This window comes from Sander vitreus, chromosome 6 (genome assembly GCF_031162955.1).
Source record: "Sander vitreus isolate 19-12246 chromosome 6, sanVit1, whole genome shotgun sequence".
Taxonomy (NCBI): domain Eukaryota; kingdom Metazoa; phylum Chordata; class Actinopteri; order Perciformes; family Percidae; genus Sander; species Sander vitreus.
Genome location: NC_135860.1, coordinates 32,069,974 through 32,091,471, shown reverse-complemented (window position 1 = coordinate 32,091,471; position 21,498 = coordinate 32,069,974). Strand labels below are relative to the sequence as shown.

At 41.5% G+C, this 21,498-nt stretch overlaps 1 protein-coding gene across 9 annotated transcripts; it reads right to left on the bottom strand.

The window, feature by feature from the left end:
• Positions 1-1,818: 1,818 nt before the first annotated feature.
• On the bottom strand, positions 1,819-19,614 carry LOC144520107 (NLR family CARD domain-containing protein 3-like). 9 transcript variants are annotated; one of them, XM_078253774.1, is made up of 15 exons: positions 19,487-19,612; positions 18,851-18,925; positions 17,784-17,869; positions 16,959-17,143; positions 13,944-14,102; positions 13,471-13,587; positions 10,832-10,910; positions 10,642-10,669; positions 8,738-10,505; positions 8,471-8,644; positions 6,099-6,272; positions 4,461-4,634; positions 3,952-4,158; positions 2,754-2,800; positions 1,819-2,630 (listed from the first exon to the last, which is right to left on the bottom strand). In XM_078253774.1, the coding sequence occupies exons 4-15, from the start codon at positions 17,033-17,035 to the stop codon at positions 2,098-2,100; spliced, it is 3,537 nt and encodes a 1,178-aa protein (XP_078109900.1). In that variant the 5' UTR covers positions 17,036-17,143; positions 17,784-17,869; positions 18,851-18,925; positions 19,487-19,612; the 3' UTR covers positions 1,819-2,097. The 9 variants fall into 9 exon arrangements, with proteins under 9 accessions (XP_078109900.1, XP_078109901.1, XP_078109905.1 ...); XM_078253775.1 differs by having other exon boundaries at positions 19,491-19,612; XM_078253779.1 differs by having other exon boundaries at positions 3,952-4,125; positions 19,487-19,611.
• Between the last annotated feature and the right edge of the window lie 1,884 nt (positions 19,615-21,498).

Genomic DNA, 21,498 nt, shown 5'->3' with positions numbered 1-21,498 from the left:
GTGACCCTGTTGAATCGAAATTACAGCTCTCTAAATAGTCTGTCGCTAAAAAATGGTCGCTACAGACTCAAAATCCAGGGGCTGTCGGAGGGCTAGCCAGTTTTAAGGCAGCTAGCCATGAGTTGAGGACTGGTTTCCTTGTCAAAGGCAGCCTGTGGAAATGTATCGTAACCCCAGCTGCCTTAGCCCTATACAAGTCATTACTGCAGCCAGGGGCAATGCAGTTTGAACCACCCTAGACCTGTTGGTTTCCGTTTCCTCAGCCATGTCCGTTAGCCTCAGACTGTTTACGTCTATGGCTGCTTATCATGCCAGTGACACAACAACAACACTTTCAATGTACCATTTTATCCCTTTTAACAAATTCAGCCATTTTAATCATTGTACCAATGAGAATAAATAAAATACATCAGTTATATCACCTTTACTCAAATTCCAGTTCAGTTCATCTTTAAGGAACAGTGTGAAATACCATATATAATAATTCTATCATCCCTTTAAGGAACAGTGTGAACTACCCTATATAATCATTCTATCTATACAATCACCCCTTTAAAGAACCAGCAGTCAGTTGGCTGCTTGCTTCTGGAACATTCTCTCAGACAGACATTCGGCCAACTGACATACATGTTTGAAAATCTCTAAATAACACCAAGAATTCACTCTCATACAGCACACATTAACCCACTATTTCTTCTATCATATATTATATATGTTCACACATATCACACAACTCAGAAATTGACAATTGACTTTTTTCCGATATTTTAGCCCAAAGTCCACAGAGGCAGCCCGGTTGGTAACTTCATCAGAGCCAGTTGTAAATGACGATTGCATTTCATTGGACAATTCTGTTGTATAATGACAATAAAGCTGAACCTTGAACCTTTTAGCAGAAACATTAGAGTTGTGTTGTGTCTCACTTTACTCTGATGGAGACAAAAGTTTGTTTTCTGACAGCTGGAGAAAGGAAATAAAGCTCAGCTGTTTGATTCCAGTAAATCACCAACATGTAGATTTATCTTCCAACACAAGAGTCATCCACACTTTCTCAGGAAAAAGTGAAGTAGAAACATTATATTTAACGTTACAGAGCCAGAAACAAACCCCGAAGAGACGAAAGATAACGTGTTGTTAAAGAATCAAACAGCAACTTACAGTTTCTTCAAACAGTCCAAAGAGTTGATGAAGAAGAGTGTAGCTCTCCGCTTGGAGAGAAATTGGACACAGGTGAGCTGTTCCCTGGAATGAGTCACAGCTCCACAAGCCAGGGAGCATGCAGGAAGGGCTGTAACAGGAGCAGATTTTCACAATAAAATGACATTTGGACTGCTGTGCTGATGCTCCGTTACTGACAGAAAGATTTAATGACTTAGACAATGACTACTCATTACACAAGCTGAACATGTTTCCTAAAATATGAAATCCATCCCCCCTCTGTCTTCTTTCCTCACTGATACCAACAGTGAAGTCTTCAACACAAACATATTGATGTGGGAGTGAATCAAACCTCAAACAGACACAATGAAACAGCTTTTCTGTCACATGATGACATGTTACTGCAGTAAAATTACTAATAGCACAGAGTAAAGTTACAGCAGCTGGCTGAGAGCAGATAACTAACGTGGAGAGAAAACAGAAAGACTCTCTGCTCCCTGAACTCAACACAATATGAAAATGAAAAAGTGAAAGACTTACGTACTTGACTGCTCTGATTGGAGGGTTTCTCACGCTGCAGCTTGACCTGGAAGACCTCTGGGACACCGAGACAACTTATCGTGTGTAACAGTTGAAAAGAAAGAACACAAACACATCACAGTAACTTTATGCTTTTATTGTGAAAAAAGACTGAATTCAAAACAAAACATGACACAAGTCAACGGCATTTATACAATTTCATGGTCACAGCTTCCATCTTTAAAGGACTGGAAGTGGAAAAAGTTTACAATGTTCACGAGGAATCTGTTCAATCATTCTGAATTATTTTATACAAAGTTCATTCATTAGTTCATAACAATAACCTGAAATATTTCTGTAAGTGTGATCCTGTACGGACTCAACTGATCAACAGTGAGAAACAGGAGGAGACTCTCTGTCCTACACAGAACACAGAGACACTGAGGCACCAGTAGACCAGAACCCAAACCCAGGATAAAGAGGTTGAGTGAATGTGGTGTTGAAGGTGTAGAGGTGGATCAGTGAGTCAGAGGAGACTGTGTAGAAGGACAGAGAGCCGGCAGGACAGTCCACATACACTGCTACTCTACCAGAGACAGAGCAGGAGGAGATGGATGTTTCTATGTTATTGTGCCAAACAGAGTAACCATCATCAGAGCAGTTCAGACTCCAGGACTGATCATTATATCCAAACAAACAGTCATCAATGTCTCCTCTCCTGCTGATTCCTCTGTAACTCACTGATATAACAACCACTCCTCTCCTCTCAACCTCCCAGTAACAGCGATCAGTCAGACCATCTCTACACAGCAGCTGAGGCCACCAGGAGTCAAACCTCTCTGGATGATCAGGATATGAATGATCCTCCTTCATACCTGTCACCTTCCTGTTGTTGTCAGACAGTTTGAGGTTTCTGTCCACTGTGTTTGTGTCGACTGTGAGTTCACAGGAATCTGACGGAGAGAACGAGACACAACACAGCTGCAGTTATTAACCTATCAGCACTTTGATAATGACATCAGAGGGTTGAATGAGTGATGTCACAGTTTCATGAATGAAATTAAAAACACACTTACACTTCCTCAGACCTGGTGCCAACCATCTGACTCCAGCGGGCTCCACCCTGAAAGGAGGAAAAGGGGGGTGGGGATTTTAAACTCATTTTAAGGCTACTGAAAAAAAACATCTTCGGAATCCTATTCTTGTTTTTAGTACTTTAGTGTTTTAAGTCTATTTGGCACTTCAGTTTAAATATTGTATAGTAAATATATATATATATTAGGGGTGGAACAGTACAGTGAAGTCACGGTTCGTTTCATACCTCGGTTCAGACATCACGGTTCGGTACAATGGAGGGAAAAGCATAACAAAAATGCAGAAGGCAATTTTTTTTATTGTGCATGTCTCAGGCTGCACCACCTGGTGTCATCAGTCTCTCCCCTGAGCTAGCTGCAACAGCCTGAAGTGTATAAAGTAAGATGTAAACAATAAACAATAAGTAGGCTACCCCACATCATCTCCAGACTCCATCTGGAACTTGTAAACAAAATAAGACAATCAGCTAGTAGTGTGATATGGGAGACAAGCGCTGCTCTCATATGTGAATGCACAGAGCAGAGATGTTAAAAGAGCAGCTTCGGTTACACAGAGCAGTTGGCGAATTGTGGCGTTAGCTTCACACGCTAACAACGGAGCTAGCAGCAAACAGCGAATCTAACGGCGGAGCTAAAAAAAAGCGGAGCTAACAGTGGAGCAAACAGCGGAGCAAACAGGGAAGCAAATGGGCCTGGAACCCATTCGTGGTCAAGGCAAGAAGGGATACAGCTACAGTACGTCCGTGTTTGGTCGAATATGGAAGGGACTAGTTTGCTTTGTGTGGACTCACTGGACCGACTCGACATGTAGGCGGAGCTTGGGAGCTTCAGAGCTAAGGCGGGGCTACAGATTAGGTGTCCCTAAGAAACGCATAAGAGTAAATTAATGCTTCATCCACACACTCTCGTTACAGCGTAGAAAGCACATTGCTTTGTGCTAAGCTAGGCTAAACCTTCTCTTTCGAGTTGAAACTAATTTGATCCCGGGAAAGAGGGAAAAAAGGATGTTTCTTAAAATTACGGACAGTGCCTTTAACATACAGAGATGTGTCCAAACTACATAAATTATTAACAAAAGGGAGTTATCATTTTAGTTCCTGGAGATGTTCTCCTTTAAAACTTTCTACCCTAAAACTTGCTACACAAATATCTCTTTTTTTATATTCATCAGTGTTTGCACCTGAGAGTGTCCAGTCTCCAGAGAGGATCCTTTAGTCCCGCTGTCAGTAGCTTCACTCCTGAGTCTCCAGGATGATTGTAGCTCAGGTCCAGCTCTCTCAGATGGGAGGGGTTGGAGCTCAGCGCTGAGACCAGAGAAGAACAGCCTTCCTCTGAGATCAGACAGCCTGACAGACTGCAAACACACAAAACAACACCCAGGAACCCTCTGTCAACACATGAAGCCATGTGTTTGTTTTAGTTTGTTTGTTGTCCAGGTACATTTTGGTCCAGATTTAGAATACACCTTTAAAATCATCTGTTCCATTTAATTATTTAACAACAAAAGTAAACAAGGAAAAATCTTCATCGAAAGTAACTCTGAGTCTAGAAATTAATAATTATATAATTAATAACTACTGCCGAAGTTTATCGTATCAGCAGACACAAAGCTACATGTCAGCTGTTTTATCAACTAAAGTTAATCAGATTTTAAATGGTCATCAGTTGAATGGGTTAAAGAATCCTGACCTGAGAGTCCCTAGTGCACAGTGTGGACTTTTCAGTCCAACAGAGATCAGCTTCCCTCCTGAATCCTGCAGGTTATTGTTACTCAGGTCCAGCTGTCTCAGACTAGAGGACTGGGAGCTGAGAACTGAGGACAGATCTTCACAGCTTCTCTCTGACAGATTACAGCCACTCAGTCTGGAGAGATGACAGGAAACAAGACAGATAACATTTGTGTTTAAATGTTGAGTCTGGACTTTTGGTATATTTAGTATATTAAATCCCTTTTCAGTTTAAATCCTTTCTGTTTTATTCTAAACAAGTTGTAAATAACTAATCAAGACTGAATCAGGAATCAAAGTCACATGATATGAAAATATAAAGGATTTCTAGAACTCAGCCACAGTTCATATGTCATGCTTTATGACGTGTGATTATAGGGCTGCACGATATTTTGTTTCATCGTCTACATCGCGATGTGCGCATGCGCGATAATCACATCGCAGGACGTTGAGATGTTGACGCTACAAGTTCTTTGCTGCTTGATAAAAAAGTAAACTTTCACCGTTCTCCTTTTCCATGATTGTTACCGGCCGACCCTTCCCCTTTAGGCCGGTGGTCATGTGACGTAACGTTAGTCTGACGGAGGGGGTTGTTATGGGAAGTGAGGCTCTCCCGTGTGTAGAAAAGTACCGTAAGCGGCAGCTGCCGCTGACACAGTGATGCACATGCTTTTCCATGGGTAGTGAAGCTACAGTAGTCAGAGTTTTATGTTCGCTGCAAAGACAAACTAAATCACCTGATTAATGCAACGTAATCATGACATATCCCGGCCATTTTTCACCGCAGAAAGCTGCTACCAGCCAGGCTAAAGCTAACATAGTTAGCCTAAAGAAACAAGGCGTCTGTCCCAACTAACGTTATGGTTCGGAGCTGCGACGCTGGAAACGTAACACTAATCTACAACAGCAGTCTGTTTCTGATATAACGTAATTTACACTGATTTAAGTGCTCTTAGATACACAGTTTGTTGCAAGATCATGATCAACTTTAATCAATTTATCAAACAACCAAAGCAGGCCCTGCTAGTCGACCACAACCTGAAATTTAGAGGAAGCAACATGCATGCATTATTAATGTCATTCACTTTAGCCTGGATTGATATTATATGAATACAATGGTGTCATGTCAGTCAACCAGTGTATTTCTTCCTAATTTGCCTCTCCAAAATTACTTCAGAAGAGTAATCACAGCGCTTACTTGCTTTGGTTTTTGTAAAGCATTAAAGTTCAACAAAAACTAGTTCACATAAGAAAATTTCCTTTTTCATTTTTATTTTCTTTGTAGATGCACTCCCCTACAAAATCACCCCAGTAGTTGAGAATGATTTAGTATTTCTAAATAGGGCTATTTATGTCCTCTTGTAAAAATTAGTCTTTTTTTCATATCGCAATATATATCGCAGGGAAAAGAAATATTGCAATGTAAGTTTTTTCCAATATCATGCAGGCCTATGTGATTGTAAATAAAAACAAAATACTTTGGAAACATTCAAAGATTTTCCGAAATTAGTCCTGACATGAGAAGGGCTGTTTAAATTAAATGAAGCATAAAGTTTATAGAAATGTCTCAAATTAAAGACAAACAGTAACTTGATCTGACCTGAGAGTCTCCAATGTGCAGTGTGGACTCTTCAGTCCAACAGAGATCAGCTTCCCTCCTGAATCCTGCAGGTTGTTGTTACTCAGGTCCAGCTCGCTCAGACTAGAGGACTGGGAGCTGAGAACTGAGGACAGATCTTCACAGCTTCTCTCTGACAGATTACAACCACTCAGTCTGAAGAGACAACAGGAAGGAAACAAGTTATTTATATTTAACTCCTGTTGAAAGATAGCAGAGTATTTATTGATGAATAAATCACACTAACAGAGCTTTGTTGGAGGGACAGTAATAAAGAAGACACAACGTTTGTGTGTAAATAGGGGCTTTCCGACCGGAGGGATTTTTGCAGTTCTTAGAACGAAATGTTCCTAGAACACTTTTTTCGTCGTGTTCCAACAGTGACGATGTGACTGAATGAGGAGTAAAAAGTTCAAATAAGATAAAAAATAAATACAAATCAGCTATAGTTCATACTTCGTGCTTTACGACATATTATAAATAAGAACCAAATGCTTTGGAAACATTCAAAGATTTCCGAATTGTTAATTTTAAAATCCTCACATGAGAAGGGCGGTTTAAATTTAATAAAGCTTAAAGTTTCGAGAAATATTATATAAGAAGATAAATAATGATTATGTTTATATGTTGAGTCTGGACTTTTGGTGATACAGTATATGAAATCCCTTCTCAGCATGTTTAAATATCTGCTGCTCTACTCTAAACAAGTTGGAAACATGATAATTAATTGTGACTGAATTAAGCAATATTACACAAGAGGGTTTGATTTAACGTAATTATTGGCACGACAGTGATGAGGCTAGGACCGAGGCACTTGCACCGACGTTCGTAAGCATGACTGAAGTGATAATATGACGTTAAATCAAACCCTCTCGTGTAATAAAGCGATTATACAACATCTGTTTCCAACTAAATAAAAGTTATAATCAAACTGTATTCATATTGTGGGGCAATTTGCTCTCAAAATAAAGAAAAGCAACAGTGACAATTTGTAGTCCCTCCCTGTTAACGTTAGTCAGCCAGTCATCTTAAGCTAACGTTAGCTTTGTAACGGTAGAGATCGTGGAATTTTCCAAAATGTAATAACATAATAAATATCTACTGAAAAAATTATTTTTTTCATGGATAGATTTAGTTACTATACGTATACTATTATGTCTGCAAACTTCATTATTGGCGTGTCAGTGGCACAGCTGATGTGATCCAAACAGCTGATGTGATCCAAACTATCCCAGTAACAGTTAACTGTTAATTAACAACAAAACAATCCATTGTATGAATACTGTTGGCTAAAGTTACTGGTTTTTTTATTCTGCCCTGGAAGTTACAATGTTGCAATGGAAATGGCAGAGTAATATTTTATGTGATGCACCAGGTGTGCTCACATGGCTCTGGGTGTGCTGTCATGCTGATTTGAGTATGTTCTAAATGTCTAGATGACCAATCAGACTGTCTGGTCGGATCTACTTGTTCTATAATCAGGAATAAACAAACGTCCAGTAATCAAAGTCACGATATTAAAGCGCCCATATTATGCTCATTTTCAGGTTCATAATTGTATTTTAAGGTTGTACCAGAATAGGTTTACATGGTTTAATTTTCAAAAAACACCATATTTTTGTTGTACTGCACAGCTCTCTCTCACTGCTGCAGATCCTCTTTTCACCTGGTCTCTGTTTTAGCTACAGAGTGAGACCTCTTTTCTTCTTCTTCTTCTGTACTATCTTTGATTGCACTCGCACATGCGCAGTAGCTCAGATGTAGATCATGTCAGCTAGCTAGCTCCATAGACAGTAAAAGAAAGGCTGTTTCTCCAACTTCGGTCAGTTAGAAGGCAGGATTAGCTGGGAGACTTCTAAATGAGGGCGCACATGTAAGTAGTTCTTTTGTAGATTATGGTGAACTTGTGTGTGTTGTAGCAGTGCTTTGCTATTGAGAACGAGGTAGCATGTAGCAGGTAGCATTAGCATTAGCATGCTAACGCTACGAGCTAACGGTTGTGGTTAGCCAGCTCGTTTCGGCTTGTGACGTCACAAGCCGTGCCGATTTTGAACAGCTCACCCGGAGACTGAAGGCAGGACACATTCAGAAACCGTATCTCACTCAAAACAGCATGGATGGATTTTTTTCAAAGTTTGTATGGGTGTGGAAGCACCAGAGACACAAAAGAACACCACAAATCCCAGAAAAAGTGTTTCTTTCATAATATGGGCACTTTAAAATATAAATTATTTCTGGATCTCAGCCACAGTTCATATTTCATTACTTATGAAGTGATTCTAAATCAGAAAAAAATACTTTTTTTATGTTTCCAAAGTATTTTTCAATACTGTGTTTTCAAAGCTTAACCTGACCTGAGAGTCTCCAGTGTGCAGTGTGGACTCTTCAGTCCAACAGAGATCAGCTTCACTCCTGAATCCTGCAGATTGTTGTTACTCAGGTCCAGCTCTTTCAGACTAGATGACTGGGAGCTGAGAACTGAGGACAGAGCTTCACAGCTTCTCTCTGACAGGTTGCAGCCATTCAGTCTGGAGAGACAACAGGAAGGAAACAAGTTATTATATTTAACTCCTGTTGAAAGATATCTAAAGAGTATTTAATGATGAATAAATCCCACTTACAGAGCTTTGTTGGAGACTTTGACCACTGGCAGCAGCATCAGAAGAGTCTTCTCTGAAGCAGAGTATTTCTTCAGGTCAAACACATCCAGATCTTCTTCTGATGACAGTAAGATGAAGACCAGAGCTGACAACTGAGCAGGAGTCAGTTTAAATCTGGAGAGTCTTCCTGATCTCAGGGCCTGTTGGATCTCCTCTACTAGAGAACGATCATTCAGTTCATTCAGACAGTGGAACAGATTGATGCTTCTCTCTGCAGACAGATTCTCACTGATCTTCTTCTTGATGTACTCGACTGTTTCCTGATTGGTCTCTGAGCTACTTCCTGTCTTAGTCATCAGGCCTCGTAGGAGATTCTGATTGGTCTGCAGTGAAAGACCCAGGAGGAAACGGAGGAACAGGTCCAGGTGTCCATTTGGACTCTGTAAGGCCTTGTCCACAGCACTCTGGTAGAACTGTGTTGATGTTGTTTGTTCTTCTGCCAGCAGGTTGACTCCAGAGTTGGTGAGTGTCAGATGGACATGAAGAGCAGCCAGAAACTCCTGAACACTCAGATGGATGAAGCAGAACACCTTGTCCTGGTACATTCCTCTCTCCTCTTTAAAGATCTGTGTGAACACTCCTGAGTACACTGAGGCTGCTCTGATATCGATGCCACACTCTGTCAGGTCTGATTCATAGAAGATCAGGTTGCCTTTATGCAGCTGCTCAAAAGCCAGTTTTCCCAGAGACTGGATCATCTTCCTGCTCTCTGGACTCCAGTGTGGATCTGTCTCAGCCCCTCCATCATACTTGATGTTCTTCACTTTGGACTGAACCACCAGAAAGTGGATGTACATCTCAGTCAGGGTATTGGGCAGCTCTCCTCCCTCTCTGGTCTTCAACATATCCTCCAGAACTGTAGCAGTGATCCAGCAGAAGACTGGGATGTGGCACATGATGTGTAGGCTTCGTGATGTCTTGATGTGGGAGATGATTCTGCTTGCCTGTTCCTCATCTCTGAATCTCTTCCTGAAGTACTCCTCCTTCTGTGGGTCAGTGAACCCTCTGACCTCTGTCACCATGTCAACACACTCAGGAGGGATCTGATTGGCTGCTGCAGGTCGTGTGGTTATCCAGAGGCGAGCAGAGGGAAGCAGATTCCCTCTGATGAGGTTTGTCAGCAGCACACCCACTGAGGTGGACTCTGTAACATCAGTCAGGATTTTAGTGTTGAGGAAGTCCAGAGAAAGTCGACACTCATCCAGACCGTCAAAGATGAACACAACCGGGAACTCTTCAAACCTGCACATTCTTGCTTCTTTGGTTTCACTAAAGAAGTAATCAACAAGTTCCACCAAGCTGTACTTTCTCTCTTTCAGCACATTCAGCTCTCTGAAAGTGAATGGAAATGTGAACTGGATGTCCTGGTTGGCTTTGTCTTCAGCCCAGTCCAGAGTGAACTTTTGTGTTAAGACTGTTTTCCCGATGCCAGCCACTCCCTTTGTCATCACTGTTCTGATTGGTTCATCTCTTCCAGATGGCGTTTTAAAGATGTCTTCTCGTCTGATTGTTTTTTCTGGTCTGTCTGGTTTCCTGGATGCTGTTTCAATCTGTCTGACCTCATGTTCATCATTGACCTCTGCAGTCCCTTCCTCTGTGATGTAGATCTCTGTGAACATCTCATTCAGAAGGGTTGGGTTTCCTGCTTTAGCAATCCCCTCAAACACACACTGGAACTTCTTGTTTAGGTTAGATTTGAGTTTACGTTTACAAACTCCAGCAGAACTTCCTGAATGAATACATAACAAAAAAGATCATTAAGTTATTTTGTAAAGGAAACAGGAACATATGTTGGTCCATCTGTGGAGACATTAGTAAACGTCCCATTAGTCCAGCAAGTTAAATCTTTAGAGAAATCCTCTTACTTAAAGTGACAATGTCCTCCTCCAGCAACTAGAACAGAAGATTATATTAATTACACAATCAAACTGAAATCATGGAAGCAAACATCAGATCCATGTTGGACAGACTGACAATCCACTGGTCTGAAAAATGCAGCATGGAGATGATTGTGAACAGAGTAGATGTAAAAGTAGTAGTTGTACATGTACAGACCATAAATATGGAGTCCAGGTGTGTTTGATGCTGCTGGGCAGACTGACCACTGGGAACCTCTGAGCTCTCCTGGTCCACTCTGTGGAGGAATCAGGAATAATTAGCTCACATCACACAGAGACAAACACAAGGCAATTTCCTGTGACTTAAAGTGTTGATTACAACATTAAATCAGATGGTTTCCCCTGACATTAAAGTGTTGGTGTTACTGCTGACCCCACTGCGAATTAACAGAAAGAACTAAGAAGTAAACAAGGGCTACAACATGGTTGGCCTAAAGGACTCCTGAAGCAGCAGACTGGTATCATGATGCCAGGAGGTCTGCAGCTTCTGTGGTCATGGAAGCCAAACATTTGTAGGTAGAAGGAGTTTGGGGAGTCAACAGTGAAAAACCTTCTGTTGGCCTCAAAACGATTTTGGCAAACCATCAGCCGACTCAGGAGGGGGAAGCAGAGCTTAGATGGCCTGTTTGTAGTCGGGGAGAACTGCTGACCTGGACTGAGGATACTGTTGGATAGTGGTTCCCTGTTTTTTTACTTCCCCTTATTGACTTCTGATCTGACATCCAACTGGCAAACCCACATCCAACATTTGGGAAGAATTTTGCGTTTTGACCAATTTGGGTCAGGAGACTACGGGGTTAAAAAATCTGGTCATGAACCCACTCACTGAAAGTGACTAGCGTAAGTTAGAGCGAGAATGACAGGGTGCCTTAAGTGAGTGACTTCAGTGCCCGTGTGGTTGCCCAAGGACAGCGAGCGGTAACGGAGAGTAGCGTATATGAGTGCTGTTGTGAGGAAAAAGAGATAGCAAAGATGATGTAAAGTGAGTTAAAAGTACATAAAACAAGCTAGAGCTTCTCAAGACACGGTGGCTTTATCTGTTGTCAATACCGGCGGTAAAGTGAATGGAGCTACCCCCGAAAAACATCGGCTTAAGCACTTAACAGTGTTTCCATTTTAGCTCAATGTGAGTCTTTACTGTGTTTTGCTGTCATTTAGGGCCACTCTGCTTTCTCTCCTCTCCGTTGATTTATTCCACAGACAGTTCAGAAAGCTCTATTGTCAATAAAGTAAAAAGAAAAAAAAAGTTTGCAGACAATGCAGAGGGCAGACGCTTCGCAGCACAGCGGTCTTAGCAGCTGCGCAGACAGAGAGCAGAGAGGGCAACTCGGCAGTCCACTAACTTCTTGCTCTCTCTAATATAACTAGGGGTGGAACGGTACATGTATTCGTATTGAACCGAAACGGTACAGGCGTCCCGGTTCGATACATGAATTTACACGGCGAATACACGGTATAAAAATAAATAAAACTCGCGTGCAAATTAATTAATGTAATGCGGAACTACTATTAGATACACAGGTTCTAGGGACACCTAATCTGTAGCCCCGCCTTAGCACTGAAGTTAGCCAAGCTCCGCCTACATGCAGTTTTTTGTCAGGTCGACGGTCCATTGAGTGAGTCATAGATAGCAGCACTAAAGGACGAGTATGGCGAGTGGTGGCGACCCACAAGAGTTAGAGGACCAGCCGGCCTCTTTAAGATCGCAAGTTTGGGAAAACTTCAAGACTGTATGGATGAAGCCTGGAGCCTCCCGTGTCACGCCCTCCCGCCTGGTGCCGTCCCGGCCTCGAAAACTTCAGGTCAGTTACAGTAGTACAGGCGAGAGAGTGGATAAGATGAGCACTGTGTGTCGGCGTTGTTCAGCAGTTGTTGGGTATTTAAGTGGAAATACATCTAACATGCTAACGCATATCCGGCGCCATCACCCAGCTATACCAAACGCTGGAACGAGACAAAAGAAAACTGTCCAACTTCTCCTCCCTACAGTGCTTAACCAGCCTTTAAATACAAATACAAATAGGGCTTCAAGTATTTGCTGCATGTGCTCGAACATCGTTACAACATGCTATCCCGTCCACATATTTGTTGTTGTTATTATTGTTTATATATGTAATTTGCACTTTCATAAATAAGAGATGCTGTATTTCCAGTTTTATAGCTGATTGTCTTATTTTGTTTACAAGTTACAGATGGAGTCTGGAGATGATGTGGGGTACTCTTTGTTTACTGTTTACATCTTACTTTACACACTAAAGGCTGTTGCTGCTAGCTCAGGGGATAGACTGTATGACACTAGGTAGTACAGCCTGAGACATGCACAATAAAAAAAAAATTTGCCTTCTGCATTTTTGTTATGCTTTTCCCGCCATTGTATTGAACCGAACCGTGATGTCTGAACCGAGGTATGAACCGAATCGTGACTTCTGTGTACCGTTCCACCCCTAAATATAACCAATATAAGCTGCTCTGTTTAGGCTAGAAAACGTGCTTGCAGGCTGAAATTCAACCGTGCGGTTTTGTCAGGATTAAGCTATAAGCAGAAGGAAACTCTGCTAGCTGCTAGGCTAATGTGCAAAAAGTAAAAAATAAATAAAGAATATGCGGTGATGGACCAAACCAGGTCCAATATTAAATTGAGATCTACAGTTGAAGACTGGTCTTACTGGATAGCTTTTAGATGTGAGAATATAAATATATGTGAAGAAGAGAAATGCTGAAAATAAATTTCAAAACTTCTCTGGATACATAAAAGTTGAAACATGAATCAGTACTATTATAATATTAACAGCTTACCTCTTTTCAGCAGTGGGTTGTTGACCTTTAAAATCAATAAGGCGATTATTTGACCAGTCACTCTTGAAGGACACACAGCTGGGTTCAGGTTCAGCAGAGTCTGGTCTTTGATGGATCCTGTTACACAGAGAGTAACACCAACAGGGATAGAAATTCACTTTTTAGTATTCAGACACAAAAACTGCTGGAGATACAAGCAGCAACTAAAACAAGATTAACACAAAGAAGTTCAAAAAACTATACAAAAAACTGGGTTAAAAAGCTAAAACACCAGAGAATAATATATTGGACCAAACCAGATCCAATATTTACCTAAAGTCAAGAGTTGAAGACTGGTTTAACTGGACAACTTTTAGATGTGAGAATATAAATGGATGTGAAGAAGAAAGATGCTGAAAATAAACTCCAAACACTTCTCTGGATACATAAAAGTTAAAACATGAATCAGTAATATTATAATATTAACAGCTTACCTCTTTTCAGCATAGGGTTGCTCTCCTTTAAAGTTAATGAGGCGATAATTTGACCGGTCGCTCTTAAAGGACACACAGCTGGGTTCAGGTTCAGGTTCAGGTTCACGTTCAAGTTCAGGTTCAGGTTCAGGTTCAGGAGACTTTGGTCTCTGCTGGGTCCTGATAGAAAAACACAAGTAGGACAGTAGAAGGAAGGAAGGCAAGAATAGGTCCAAAGAAGGCGACACAAATGTCACATTTTTGGTAGGAAAAAAAAAAAGTCAATATAAAGAGAAACAATGTTCTGGACAACAGCCTTGTAACTATTAAACATCAGGGTTCATACGCATTTTAACCAATACTTTTCCATGACTTTTCCATGACTTTTTGGCAAATTTCTATGACTATGTATTCCTGAAAATGTCAGTCGACATTATTCAATAAGAATAAAAATCTGTGTTAAAGTTTACCCTCAGAGGTTTAACAATAAAATGAATGACAATTTATGTGGTTCATAGTGGGAGTCGTAATATCGCGCCCCGAATAGAACATTGAGATTAGGACGACGTGAAATACATTTATTAAAAAGAAATTCCATGACTTTTCCAAAACTTTCTGGGTCTTTTTATGTTTCCAAAACCTTTCCAGGCCTGGAATTTGCATTTTCTTAAATTCCATAACTTTTCCAGGTTTTTTCAAAACGTATGAACCCTGAAACATTTTGTTAAATATCTCACGTACCCCCTGCAGTTCTCCAAAGTACCCCTAGGGGTACACGTACCCCCATTTGAGAAACACTGGTCTAGCTAGCTGTCTGGATTTACCCTGCAGAGATCTGATTTGCTCGCAGCCCCATGGTGAGGAGCAGAGAGTAACAACGATGCTTTTCAGGTGTTGCGCTAATCACTCCGCCCAAGTAGCAGAGCTTCACCTTGTGAGAATATAGTTCCCAGTATGTATACGGTTAGAAGATGGCTGGGTCTCATGTGACCTTGTTATTTGTACACACTGTGACTATACAAATCACAACATGTAAATAGGAACATGTTGGCGTTATTTTGTCACTTATTGGGAGCAGTAGGCTAGATGGAGCCGGTTACCTCCAGGATCTGTGGTAAACTAGGCTAGCGGTGGGCGCGTCAGACAGAGTTACGACACGCATGGAGATGAGAAGGGTATGTATGGACTTATCTAACTCTGGGGGATACGCTGAATAAGACAAAGTCTCAATAAGTCGGTGTGTTCCTTTAAAGGGGTGATAGAATGATTATATAGGGTATTTTACACTTTTCCTTAAGGTCTCCTAATAGGGTATGTAACATTGGTTGGGCTGAAAATTGCCCGAATGCTATTTTATTAGGCCCTTAACTACCCTGTGAATATGGCTCTATTTGGAACAAGAGCTTTTCTTCTAAATATGGTATGCTCATGAATATTTAGATGAGCTGCACGCTGATTGGTTTGAGCGAACCCCATAGAAACACATTGGAGACGAGACAGCAGGTCTCATATTTCAGACACTGCAAAGGTATACATTGTTTGTCGGGCTATTTCGTTATTAAATTCACTTCTGAGACTTTTTTAAGCGAGAAATCAACTATATAAAGCTCAAATATGGACCGTTTTACGAAAATTGATGGCTAATTGCAAATTTAGTAAGACGTGTCGGACTTTAGGAGCTCCACACAGTCTGACGAGAAAGCGGCAACCTCCATACCCAGTTAAAGTCACCGTTTCTCGGTTACTGGACGACCGGGGCTCGGGGCTACGCGGAGCACCGGAGCCGCAAGCTAGGCTGTGTCCCATTTAATCTGGGGGAAAAGATCTTTGCTACACTTTCGGCATAACTTTCATATATTTACAGTTTGAATTTCATCACGCCACTTACATAACATATACCCCAAGGTCTTATAAAGCTAACAATGGTGTCCAATTTGAATTTAATGAATTTTTGTGAACATTAGGGGTTTCGTTAGCTGCGACTGTCCCTCCAATCCTATGTTTACAGATCGCAGCTAGTTAGCTTCACTTTTGGCATAATTAAAGTATATTTACAGTTTGAATTTTGTCACGCCACTTATATAACATCTACCCCAAGGTCTTATAAAGCTAACTATGGTGTCCCATTTCAATTTAATGCATTTTTGTGAACATTAGGGATTTTGTTAGCTGCTACTGTCCCTTCAATCCTATGAATCGCGGCTAGCTGCAGGCCCTGGAGCTCCATCAGGGCCTCGGCATTTTGTAGTCCAGTAACCCAGAACCGGTGACTTTGCGCGGGTATGGTGCGCCGCGGGCTTCCCTTCGTGACAGAGATCCAGCTAGCTTACAGCGAGCCGGAGTCTATGAAGTAGGACACGCCGGGCGGTGAGGCAGCACCGGCCGCTGTCACGTAGCCTGCTGAGCTCCTGCTGAACTGCGACACATAGTCGGACAAAATTTGCAATTAGCCATACATTTTCGTAAAACGGCCCATATTTGACTTCTACATAGTTGATTTCTTGTATAAAAAAGTCTCAGAAGTGAATTTAGTAATTCAATAGCGGACCTCTGGAGATCTGCATGACCTAGCTAGATTCAGAAGACTAAGCTGACCTCAGGTCAGTGGTGTAGCCTATGCAAATGTTGGAGCGTGACAAAGACTAGGAGTTGGGATGCTGACGTCAGCTTCCAGCTTTGTTGAGATTTGCCCGTTTTCAGCGGCAGTTTCAAAATGTGAGATTTGCAGAGGATAGGGGTATCAATGGGATTTTGAGCTTCTATGTATATCCTATTTACCCACCGAACTGTCGTTATTCAACTATGACAAGGTAAAATCGGTTTTGCATTCTATCACCCCTTTAAAGCGTTCCACTTGTGAGCTGATCACTCAGATCAGATTTTAATACCAGGTGAAAACAGGTCTATAGATATCTCAGAGTTCACCTGGACGACAGGCTACAGTGGGCTGGAAACACAGAGACCCTCTACAAGAAGACCACACACCCAATGAGACAACACTACTTCTAGTTTGCTGGAGGTTTCAGAACAACTCACCTTAGTCTTCTGCTCTTTATTTCAATATGTTCTTCCCTTTCATTCTGTCTTCGCCTCTTCCTTCTCCTCGCCTCCATTTTAATTGGCCTGTCCCTTACAGAACGCCTTTTTTTTTAAAGTAGCGGTGTCTCTTCATTGACACACAGTTGGGTTCAGGTTCAGCAGGATCTGGTCTTTGATGGGTCCTGTAAAAAAGAGAGGAAGATCACTTTATAATCTCCAGAAACATAAGCTGCTGGAGAAACTAGAAGCTATCAAGCAGAAAATAAAGTCTGAAGCTCCTCACTGAATGATTTCTGCTCTCTGCTCATCATCATTCATTATCTTTCTGGGAGAACAGGAACATTGTAAAGACTCCAGGACTAATGTCGGATTGGACACTACAAATAACATGTTATTGAATTTGAACACAAAGTTGCATCATAAAAGAAGCGACACTAGTTCCTGTTGGAGTGCCAGCTCATAGTGGTGCAGTTCCATATTTGTTGATAGTTAGAGAATAAAAGAGCTGAGTCTTGTTGTCTCCATATCAGTCCTGTCAGTGAATACAACGACCGACACTAACTGCTGCAGACAGCTTTCTGATCTTCAACACAAGAGTCATCCAAACTTTCTCAGGAAATAAGACGTGAAGTAGAAACATTATATTTAACATTACAGAGCCAGAAACAAACCCTGAACAGACAAAAGATATTGTGTTGTTAAAGTATCAAACAGCAATCAGAATCAGAAAGGGCTTTATTGCCAAGTACGTTTTTTACACATACAAGGAATTTGTCTTGGTGTTGTAGGTGCATGTCACATTCTCTAGATGTAAGAACTTACAGTTCCTTCAAACAGTCCAAAGAGTTGATGAAGAAGAGTGTCACTCTCCGCCTGGAGAGAAATCTCTGACACAGGTGAGCTGTTCCCTGGAATGAGCCACAGCTCCACCTGTCAGGAAGCAGGCAGAAAGGAGGAGATTTTCACAATAAAATTACATTTGAACTAATGGAGCCAAGACTGAGAATCAATCTCACTTTTCTGTCCTGTCAGTGTTTGTTCTAGGTTTTGTGGAAGACTGAGGTGCAAATATTCGGTGGCGGGGAGTTTAGCGTTCGTCCTTCAAGAAAAGGTTACGTTTTTTCAATAAAATATATGCAATTTTGCATAATGTTGGACCATTATTATCCCTATATGTGTATCTTAAACGTTGGAAAAGCTAGATCAGATAATAAACAAATAACACTCAAAAACATTAAAGACAAAACTTGCTAAGAAGTCTGACTACAATTATAAAATCTGAGAAAAGACTTTTAGGTAGTTTTAATGCTCACATTGACTTCACATTTATTCAATTAGGTGGTACCTAATGGCTTGGGTGCTGCAACTAAACCTTACAATGGTAGAGAAACCCTGCCTGTGTATAGACGTTAAAAATAATGACATGAAGACACTTCTCTGCCTCCTCCACACATTACTACAACAGTAACAGAGGCATTTAGGTCACTACATTTTATTCTGAAAGGTTCCAGAGAAAACAGTAGAGTCCTGTTGTGTCTGACTTTACGCTGGTGGAGACAACGGTTTGTCGCAGGAGAAAGGCTCGGACCCCACCCATCGTCAAACTCAGCCTTCATTTAGATCTCAACTACACAGCTGTAAGGCTTTCTGACTGCAGCCTCACAGTTGTGACAGACAGACGTATGAACACCTGGCAAAGTATTTAAAACCTCCTCTGTAGTAGTTCATGCTATAACATTTAGATGTATCTTCCAACACAAGAGTCGTCCAAACTTTCTCAGGAAATAAGAAGTGAAGTAGAAACATTGTATTTAACATTACAGAGCCAGGAACAAACCCAGAAGAGACGAAAGACTAACGTGTTTTTAAATTATCAAACAGCAACTTACAGTTTCTACAAACAGTCCAAAGAGTTGATGAAGAAGAACTCAGGTGAGTTGTTTCCTGATGAGTTACAGCTCCACCTGTCAGGGGCAGACTTTCACAATAAGAGCTTTGTTTCTTCTCTCTGTGTAACTGTGGTTGTTGTTGTCAGTGTGTGTTTGTTCTTCCTTTGTCCCGTGAATGCAACACGAGGAACTTTCCACACGTCGAGTTCCAACGTGTTTAAAATGTGATGAACAAACTTTATCGTTAAACAGACTCAGTGACGCAGTGGAAGAAGTACTCCAAACTATTAATACTACACGGTGAAAATACTCCAATGTCCTGCTCTGTTACTAAATGTACTTGATGTTGAAGTAGCAGTGAGAGAGCTGATTCTCTGGAACATTACCTCATGTTTTACTGCTGATTCATACTTTGTGTGTAAACTGTGAATGTGCAGAGTAACACGCTTTCAGATAAATGGAGAACAATAACAAGTACAAGCTTACCTTCTGAGATTAAAGCAAGTAAAAGTACTAATAGCACAATGGGAAGTTACAGCAGCTGGCTGAGCAGATAACTAACGTGGAGAGAAAACAGACAGACTCTCTGCTCCCTGAACTCAACACAATATGAAAATGAAAAAGTGAAAGACTTACGTACTTGACTGCTCTGATTGGAAGGTTTCTCACGCTGCAGCTCGACCTGGAAGACCTCTGGGACACCGAGACAACTTATCGTGTGTGTCGACTGAAACCTTTGTCTCTGACAGCAAAATAACAAACCTGTTTCAGCTTCATCAGGAGGAAGAGGAGGAAGAGGAGGAAGAGGAGTACAGAGGAGACAGAAAGAATCCTGTAGAACTAGAAACACTCTGACAACAGAGGTCAGAGGCACAGTAACACTTTAACTTCAAACTTAAATGACATGATGAATTATAATGTTACTGATTGTCAACACAGCTCTGCATTGATGCAGCAGAATGGTGGACAAACTGCGTGACCTGGGTGTGAACACATACCCGTGCAAATGGATCAGGGACTTCTTAACAGACCAGTCACAGACTGTCAGGTTAGGGTCCTATCAGTCCCCAGTCCTGACGCTCAATCCCATCCTGGACATACTGTACACCTATGACTGCACACCGACCCATAGCACAAACCGAATCATCAAGTTTGCAGACGACACGACTGCGGTGGGGCTGATACAGAACGACGAGTCTGCCTACAGGGATGAAGTTCAAAGTGTGGTGCACTGACAATAACCTGGCACTTAACTCCACCAAAACAAAAGAGCTGATTATTGACTTCAGGAGGAGGAGAGAGGAACCTGCTCCTCTTTACATCAAAAGAGACATGGTGGAGAGAGTCACTGACTTCAAGTTCCTGGGTACATACATCTCCCAGGACTCTCTTGTCAAGAAGGCTCAGCAACGGCTATATTTCCTGAGGACCCTGTGGCGAGCAAATCTCGCACAGCAGCCAGGGGCATAGCACAAAATTCTGGGTCCTGTAGAAAGGCATTTTCTATGGGCCCCTCCCCGCATCCAAAGCTATTTATTCTAGCATCTTTTTGGGCCCTCCTCACATGAGGGCCCTGGGTACTCAGTCCCCTTTTTCCCCCCAGTCCGACGCCCCTGACAGCAGTTGCTGCTGTCCTTCTATTGATGCTCTGTGGAGAGCATCCTCTCTCATGGCATTCTAGTGTGGTTTGCTAGCTGCACTGTGGCCGACAGGAAGGCGCTACAGAGAGTCATTAAAACTGCACAGGGCATCATAAACACACACCTACCCACCCTAGAAGACACTTACAGGGCTCGATGTTTGCGTCGGGCCAAAAGCATCACACAGGACTCCTCCCACCCAGCCAATCACCTTTTCACCCTGTTGTCCTCTGGGAAGCGATACAGGTCCATGAAGGCCCGCATATCAGGACTTACGAACAGTTTTTACCCATGTGCCATAAAAGAACTGAACACTAACAAATAATGGTGCAATAGCAGTCTTTCTGCAAATACAAATGTGCAATATCTGACTTTTTTATTTTTATTATTGTATTTACTATATGTATTGTTTTTATTCTGTGTCTTTTGCCTTTATAAGGGTACTGTCATTTTTATTTGTGTACCACTGAGGGTGAGTTGCAGAACAATTTCGTTGGACAGCTGCTGTCCAATTACAATAAAACATATTCTATTCTATTCTATTATTGGTGATGTTGTCATTTGTTATTTTAGAGAGAAATACCAAAATAAAGAGCAATCAAACTAACCCAAAGTCCCCAGTTTGTTTTCATCTCTGTGCTGGTGACTGACGTCATGGCGCCCTCTGGTGGACATCAGCAGGAACTACACTGTGGCAGAGCGCCACAAAACATATTCACGTATTAAAACACGTTTACAGATTTTATTAGTTTCATTTCTATGTTTTTATCTTACACACTCACCCCACTGCCGCATTCTATCTCATTTCTCCACTGGTTGCAAAAAAAGTCCGTTTCTATAGAAGTCTACAGGAAAATGGCCCTACTTCTCACTTGATATAAAATACTACTGTTGGTTTATAAAGCACTGAACGTGTTTTTAAACTGCTTTTTAATATTTCATGTAAATCCCTTTGAATTGCCTTGTTGCTAAAATGTGCTATATAAATAAAGCTGCTTTGCCTATACT